This window comes from Bos indicus, chromosome 18, assembly GCF_029378745.1.
Source record: "Bos indicus isolate NIAB-ARS_2022 breed Sahiwal x Tharparkar chromosome 18, NIAB-ARS_B.indTharparkar_mat_pri_1.0, whole genome shotgun sequence".
NCBI lineage: Eukaryota > Metazoa > Chordata > Mammalia > Artiodactyla > Bovidae > Bos > Bos indicus.
In genome coordinates, this window is record NC_091777.1 from 2,835,920 (window position 1) to 2,843,719 (window position 7,800).

Consider the following 7,800-nt stretch of genomic DNA (forward strand, 5'->3'; position numbering starts at 1 on the left):
AGCATCAAGTTTGGTATTCTCCAACCTTACTATTATGACTGAGCTTGGTTTCCATCAGAGGGCAAGAGCAGGTGGGAAGAGAGGTCGTTAGAATCTTCTGCCCATTTTAGATAAGCAGGAATTAGAGATGATTGACAATCACAGTTTGGAGATGACACGCTTTAGAGAGTTTTGCATGAAAAGACACAGGGAAGAGTCAACAGAACTGGAAACCCAGGAACCTGGGTTCTACCTCCACATATCATCCAAACACTTACAGACACACGGTTACAAGCCACAGTGCTGAGAGCAAGCAGGGCTCTCGATCGGCATTTCCTATGGTTCCTTTGACTTGTACCCTTGCCGGGGACTCGGGTAGGAGTGAACTGCAGTAGCCTCACGTGGAAGGTGTTTTGGCAACTCCTTCCGGCTGATGAAAAACTGAGGGCAAAGGCAGAAATGAGGGACTCACCTGATAGTCCTCCATACTTTCCATCAGCTCACAGTCCTTTCCGCTAACAAAGAAGAAACTGGAAAGAGGTTTGTTTGCGACTCCACATCTTACTACTTGAAGCATCCTGTGCGTGCCATCACCGCTTTCCTTTGCAATTTGGCACGTATCTCGGCATTTGGAAACGCCGATCGAGAGCCGTCCTTGCTCTCAGCAGCTCGTTCATTCATTCATTCAGACATTTATTACTTCCTGTTGGCAGGCACGAGGGTGCTAGTGTCTCCCAGGGAAACCCAGGTGAGTCCAGCAATTTCAGTCTTCAGGGAGTTTACAATTTAGTCGAGAAGATAAGACATGCAGTGAAAGCAGTGAATAGGGAAGAACATTTTGAATGCTGTAATGTAGGTAGAGGCCAAGTGCTGTGTGAGAGTGCGAGAAGGAAAAACCTAGCTCTAGATGGGAAAGGAAGGAGACTGAAGAAGTAGAGTGGATAGTTATCTGAATTAACTCCAAATTTAACTAAGTGTTCTGGGTGTGGAGCCGTGGATGCAGCAATTGGGAGCCACTGAAGATTTAGGAATACTGCTGTAATATAACCACGTTCTTTGGAAAGCTTTGCAGGCCATGGGCTGCAGGGAATGCTGGGAGGGAGAGAACTGCCCAGGGGACTGCTGCAGTAATGAGTGTAACGAGGCTCTGGCCATGGCAGGGGAGTAGTGGGCAGACGTCTGAAAGAAGACTCAGAAGGCCCGTGAGGATGAGCAAGGGTCTGCCCCAGCCACCAGTCTGCTTTATCCCCCACTCCCTTCTATAGCCTCTGGATCCTTTAGGACAGAGCAGGGAATGGAGTCAGCAGGACAACACAGATCATCTCCCAGATGTAGTACTGAGTGAAAAAAGCTGTATCGAGGGGCACGCCACTGTGTGGTTCCATTTAAGCTCTATGTGCCGTTCTGGGAAACCAGGAACAAGAGGAACTAGTGGTGGAGACTGAGCACTAACAACTGTAAGGGGTGAAGCAGGTGGGATAATGCACTCCCTCCAAAATCTACATCCCAACACCTGGAACCCGTGACTATGTTACCTTATATGGCATGGAGGACTGTGCAGTGTGGTTAAACTAAGGACTTTGTGATGAGATGATCCTGGATTGTCCGGTGTGTGTGTGGGAGCGAGGAGCACTGCGTAACCACAAGGTTCCTTATAAGTGAGAGGTGGAAGCAGGAGAATCAGAGGCCAAGAACGAGAAGAGACAGAAGAGCAGAGGAGAGAGCAACGTGACTGGTAGCTGGGGCCAGGAGCCAGGGAACATGGGCAGCCTCTAAAAGCCAGAAAAGGGGGGAAACAAATTCTCCCCTAGAGCCTCCAGAAGGAAGGCTGCCCTGCCAATTCATTTCTGACTTTTGACTCCAGAATCAGAAGAGAAGATGGTGTTGCTTCACCGCACTGAGATTGTGGCAATTTGTTACAGCAGCAGAAGAAAATAAATGCAGGTAGAAAGCTAAGGGAGTGAGGTATCCAGAAGCCAGGTGAACACAGCCTATCAAGGACAGGGGAGTGATGGCCATGTCAGAGTTCTGCCAGGCCAGGTGAGGACTGACCATCAGGTTTAGCCAGGGGAAGGTCCCGATGACCCTGACAAGGGCACTTTCAGTACCACGGTGGGTTTCAGAGAGAACAGGATGCTCACAACTTGTCTGTCTAAATGAACGGAAGGCAACGTATGGACCAATGGTGAGTGTGTGTCTTAAGATAAATAATAAAGAAAGTGAAGACGATGGGAGCTGCTCAGGTATCAATTTTGGTTCTCTGCTGGGAATGCTTCCAGAAATGATTACTCTCAGGTGTTTCTGAGATTCCTGTTTCTTTTAATTTCCCCCACAGAGTCCTAACTTCCAGTGACAGTGAAAGTCATTCAGTTGTGTCTGACTCTTTGTGACTCCGTGGACTATACAGTCCATGGAGTTCTCCAGGCCAGAACCCTGGAGAGGGTAGCCTTTTCCGTCTCCAGGGGATCTTCCCAACCCAGGAATCAAACCCAGGTCTCCTGCATTGCAGGTGGATTCTTTACCAGCTGAGCCATAAGGGAAGCCCTAATTTCAACCTTCCCCTTAATTTAGGTCTTGAAGCCCCTTCTCTGAATTCCAGCGTGACACCAGGGAGCAGTCTTGGAGCCTGTGTTTACCCCATGTCACATGGAACCACCATGACTTGGGTCCCTGGCTCTCTCCCAGCTGGCACTAGCTTCATCCTCCAGGTAAAGCACACCTGCCACCACAAGGCCCTGGCAGGTAGCAAAGGATGGTAGCTGCTGATGGGCCAGGCAGGCCCATTTAGGGGGCCCTCCTGTAGGCTAAGCAGAGCGTGACCCCTGTCAGTCAGCAGACTTGTCATGCCCACTCTGCTATGCAGGTGGGGCAGTTTGGCAAGTTCCCCAAGCACCGGCTGTTACCTGAACTCTCCGCTCAGACCTGTGCTCCAAGCTGCGCTGTGCTCAAGCTGTTCCGGAGTCTGGGGTGGGGTGGAAATCCTGAGTCTTCCTGCACTTAGATCTCCTCCTTAATTACTCAAGCTCTGAACCTCTGCATGGCCGGACCCTCAGAACCTGGCAGAGCACACATGGCAGAATCTGTGGATTTCTCAGCCACTCAGAGATAGGTATACCTCGCGGGACTAGGACACGACGCCCAGAGACATTCAGAAAGCAGGGTTAGCCCAACAGCAGGCGAGGCGCTGGGAGTCAGGGCTTGCCTTCCTCCAGGGTCTCCTCAAACAGGGCTTTTCTCCAGGGGCTAGCTTAGATGTCTGGCCACAAGAAGCATTCTTGAGGTCTAGCAGTGTGATATGGTGGGGGGAATATGGTCTGCCCTTTCAGAGTTATTTTCCTCATCGCGGCAGGTCTGGAGTGAGGGAAGGATTCTGTTTGGACTGTGATGAAAGCTGTAGCTCTCTCACCAGAAAAATGCACAACCATGCGTTTTTACACATTATTTCATCTCTTCCATCAATCTCAGAAAATACTCCGCAGGTCACCAGGGTTAAGAAGCTCCGCTTTAGGTGTCTTCCAAAGTGTGATACTCACTCCACTGATGGTGCTCAGGATTTTAGGGGATGGGAGGATGAGTATTTATTTTAACAGCTCTATTTTCAACATGCATGTAAAACCTGTGATTTCACTGGTAATAATGCCCAGGGCAAGTAAGTGGTAAAACAGACAGTGAGTCTACTTACAGATAAACATTAAATAGTTCAAGTCCTATGCCAATTTGAAAAAAAAACTGGGACACTGATTCATGGGAGGTCATTTATTTCTTTAAAAAAAAAAAAAAGCTGGTTGCAGCTCAATCAATGGGGTTCACACCCCCTAACAATGTGAGCCACTCTTACCTAAGCTTGGAGTGAGGAGCCCAGAGCACCCGGCTGAGAAGAGGGCCAACTTCCCTGCTCAGCCATCACTGATTCACCTCTTTCTCAAGTCCAAGGCTATAACAAACCTTGTCTCATCCCACAGTATGTTGGCTTAAACAAGTCTGACTTGTTTCACATGTGTGTGCTTTCCTGTGAGTGTGAATGAATGTGTGTGTAAGTGTGTATACAGAGGGGGTGTGGTAAAGTGGGGAACAGGGGAACCAACGGGGCTGAGTCTTGTCCCTGCAATTCTATGGCAGAGCTCCAGCAGGCTCCTCGCCAAGGACTACACTTGGGAAGAAGGATTCTGAGGATGGGCAACATTCAGAAATGAGCCCCAGAGAATAGAGCTGGTTCATGATACTCCCTTGCCTGTCAAGGCCCCGCCTTGTCCTCACGTTACAGGAGCTGGGTTCTAGCCTCAACAGGTGTCAGTGTCCCTGGTCAAGTCCGAGCAGAGGAGAGAGGTGGAGAAGGCAGCACAGGGGCTGCCAGGAGGGCTTAACCAGAGAGAAGAACAGAAGTGTCTTCTCTGTGTTCAGGCCTTACACGGAGGGCTTCTCTCTGATGGGACAGCTTCTCTAGATTTCTCGTCTGGCTACCTCTCCTCCTCAATATAAAGACAACCCTACACTTGTTTCCAGAATAGAAATCCGCAGACGGAAGCTGACAAGCAACTGGAGTATTGGGTGATTATGGCCATAGGTCAAGTCTGGGCCACAGGTTTGTAAGTATGATGTTAGTTTTTCCCCCCATATCCTCAGGTGGGAGCCCAGTTATAAGGACACCTGAAACATGGCCACACTGGGACTCTTGGAGCAACAGGTGAGGGCAGGCGTAGGAAGCAAACTGAGAGCCTTCTCTGAAGGTTAGGTAAAGCAAAGCAAGTGAAAGTGAAAGTCATTCAGTTGTGTCCGACTCTTGGCAACCCCACAGACCACACAGTCCACGGAATTCTCCAGGCCAGAATACTGGAGTGGGTATAGCCTTTCCCTTCTCCAGGGGATCTTTCCAACCCAGCGATTGAACTCAGGTCTCCCGCATTGCGAGCATATTCTTTACCAGCTGAGCCACAAGGGAAGCCCAAGAACACTGGAGTGGGTAGCCTATCCCTTCTCCAGGGGATCTTCCTGACCCAGAAATTGAACCGGGGTCTCCTGCATTGTAGGCAGATTCTTTACCAACTGAGCTATGAGGGAAGCAAAGCAAAACAAAGCCAAATCAAACCACAGTGCTGGGTGGCTAGCAGAGCCGGGAGGTGGAGCCATCTCAGGAGAGATACTCTGGACGGTGCTGGGAGGAGAGGTCACACCCTAGGCTCCTGTTGATAGGTTATAGTTACAGTACAGGATGCCTTCCATAAGCCATCACATGCCTGGAAGTCTCTAGTGTTCTGGCCTCTGCCTCTCATTTCCTGCACTCAGCTTCAGTTATACCTACAGCTAAACCCCTTCGGCATGACCTGACACCAAATGTCAGCTTCCAACATTAAACTGGGCTCCTGCTGCAGAATAGTGAGTCCTGTCATTTTACCTATGAAGTCTCCCAAATTCAATCTTCCCCTCTTCTTGGTCAAAGCCACTGTTACCTCTCACTTGGGCTACAGGGTAGCCTCCTGCCTGGTCTCCGCACACCCACTTTGGCTCCCTCCTCTCCTTCTCATCATTGCAGCAAGGATGCTCTTCCAAAGGTACAAATCTGACCATGAAACATCCCCGCTTGAATCCATTCCCTGGCTTCTGGTTGTTCTTAGAATCATGCCCCAAATCCTGACCACAGCCGCCTGGCTGATCTCCGGCCTCCTTCCACTTCCGTCTCCGTGCCCACCAGCTTCTGGTCACATTGGTTTTATTTCTGTCCCTTGACTCTGCCAAGTCCTTACCCTTCAGAGCCTCCAGGTATTCTGTTCCCTCTGTCTGGAGTGTTGTTCTCACCACATTCCACCTGGCTAAAGCCAGGTATCCACTGATTAGCTCCCAGAGTAAACAGTACTTTCTCCAGAAAGTTCTCCCTGATTCCTACTCTGATAGCAACAGGCAACTGAAGAATTACCACAGCGTGTTAGGTCCATGAATGAGACCACATTGTTTTGTCCATTGGTACCTCAGTCCATTGGTATCAGTACCTAGCTCAGTGCTGCCAATCATCAACACATCAAGTGAGTGAATCAATGATTAAAGAACTGGGCAGGATGATTCAGTGAAGACACCTGGAACAGTGAGAGTCAAGTCCTTTCATCCAAAGACCTAAAAGCATTTGCTGGGGCCATCTTGAACGAAGAGCTAGAAGCAGGGAGCAACTGTTGGTTTATGCCCAAGCATGATGGCCCCACTGTCCCCAGTCCTACAGCTGGGCCTGGGGTAGCCCTGAAGAGTCAGTTTGCCTCTGGCCCAGGCTTACCTGGAGCCCAATAGATAAGATCATCTCCCACACCCAAAGGTTCTTGGAATGGATAGCGTACTGATTTTGGAATCAGACATACCTGACTTTTCTACTATCTAGCTCAGATTCCCTCAGATCACAAACTGACCTCGAACTACTATAGTGTCTCTTTGGGTCCCAGTTTCCACATCCTAAAATGGAGATAATAAAATACACCCGGGGATCAGACAGAGGTTTGAATACCATCATGAGCCTGGAATGCACAGCTGCATGCAGCCCAGAGTGCTACTTCCCTCTCCCTAGCAAAACTGGCATACCCCGTCACGTCACTCTGCTGGACACCCAGGCCAGCTCTCAGGGCACTAAACGAAGGGAGATCTGAAGGGCGGGAGGACACAGGCCGTCTAAGGCACTGCCCCAACTTTTCCACTGGGCCAGGGAAGCCCTGGCGCAAGACAAGGTGGCACAGGGAAATCTAAACTGAGAAGGGTGACCAGCCTTTTGGATGCAGGAGTAGAGTGAGATGGGGAGGGGAGGACAGGTGAGCCTGGAAGCTATTATTCAAACAGAAATGAAAAGAAGTTGCAAAAAGGGAGAGGCTGATAAGGGAACAGGAAGGAAAGATTGGGTGTGTGAGGGGCTGGGAGGGAAAAAGTGACCCAAGACGTCAGATGGCCAGAGGCTGCAGCAGGAACCAGCAGGAAGTAGGAGATACCTTGGGAGGTGGGAGAAGTAGCAGACAGCAGAGGGTCAGGGGAAGTGCTGGAAAGGAAGGGCAAATTCCTGGTTGGGGAGCCAGTGGTGGCGGGCAGGGGTTTGTTACCAGGAGAGAAGAAGGTGGCTGTCACCTTGGGCCCTCCTGGAGCGCAGGTGCACGGGGCTCGAGGGCAGTGGTGAGCCGGTGGTGGGGGAGGAAGCAGGGGTGTGGGACCACCGCTCGGCTGTACCTCGGGATCTCCTTGCAGGTCGCCCACGTAGTACTGCTCCAGCCAGCGGCGCGCGTTGGCCGAGTGCTGGTGCGGCGGCCCGTCCAGGTCGGCGCTCACGTCCTGGCCCGCGCGCGCCCACAGCAGCTGCTCGCCTCCCGGGTGCTGCCGCACGAAGCCGGTGAGGTCGTAGAGGCGGGCCCCGCGGCGGACCCAGCAGGCGCCGGCCGCCAGGCGCCGCTGGACCTCGGCGGCGGAGAAGCAGGCGGCGGGGGGCGGAGCGGGGGCCATGGCGGGATAGCGGAGCTCTCGGCTGGCTCGGCGGCTGCCCGGCGCGCCTCTGGCAGCCCTCGGCCGCCGCCGCCTTGACGGGCCGGCCGCCACCGCACCTGCTCATTTGCATGCCGCGCTCCCATTGGCCGCGCGGCGGGACTCCGCGGGGGCCGCTTCGCCATTGGCCGGCGGGACGCCTGGCAGAGCAGGGCGGGCCGGCGAGGGCGCGCTCGGCCAGGTGGCCCGAGGCAGGCCGGGGTCCGCGCTGCACCGGGTGGTCCTAGGCAGGCCGAGGGCGCGCCAGCCGGGTGCGTCTCGTTGTCGAGAGCACAGGGGCAGGCGGATGGGGGCAGGGCGAGTCCTCCTGTCGTCGGCGGCGGT

The 7,800-nt window shown here is 52.6% G+C and overlaps 1 protein-coding gene across 1 annotated transcript in view; it reads right to left on the bottom strand.

The window, feature by feature from the left end:
• Nucleotides 1-7,489, bottom strand: part of FA2H (fatty acid 2-hydroxylase) — a 54,667-nt gene extending 47,178 nt beyond the window's left edge. The window contains exon 1 of the mRNA XM_019980286.2: nt 7,168-7,489. Within this exon, the coding sequence (XP_019835845.1) occupies nt 7,168-7,437 (270 nt within the window). The 5' untranslated portion in view covers nt 7,438-7,489. The remainder of the gene's footprint in view (nt 1-7,167) is intronic.
• Nucleotides 7,490-7,800: the final 311 nt, after the last annotated feature.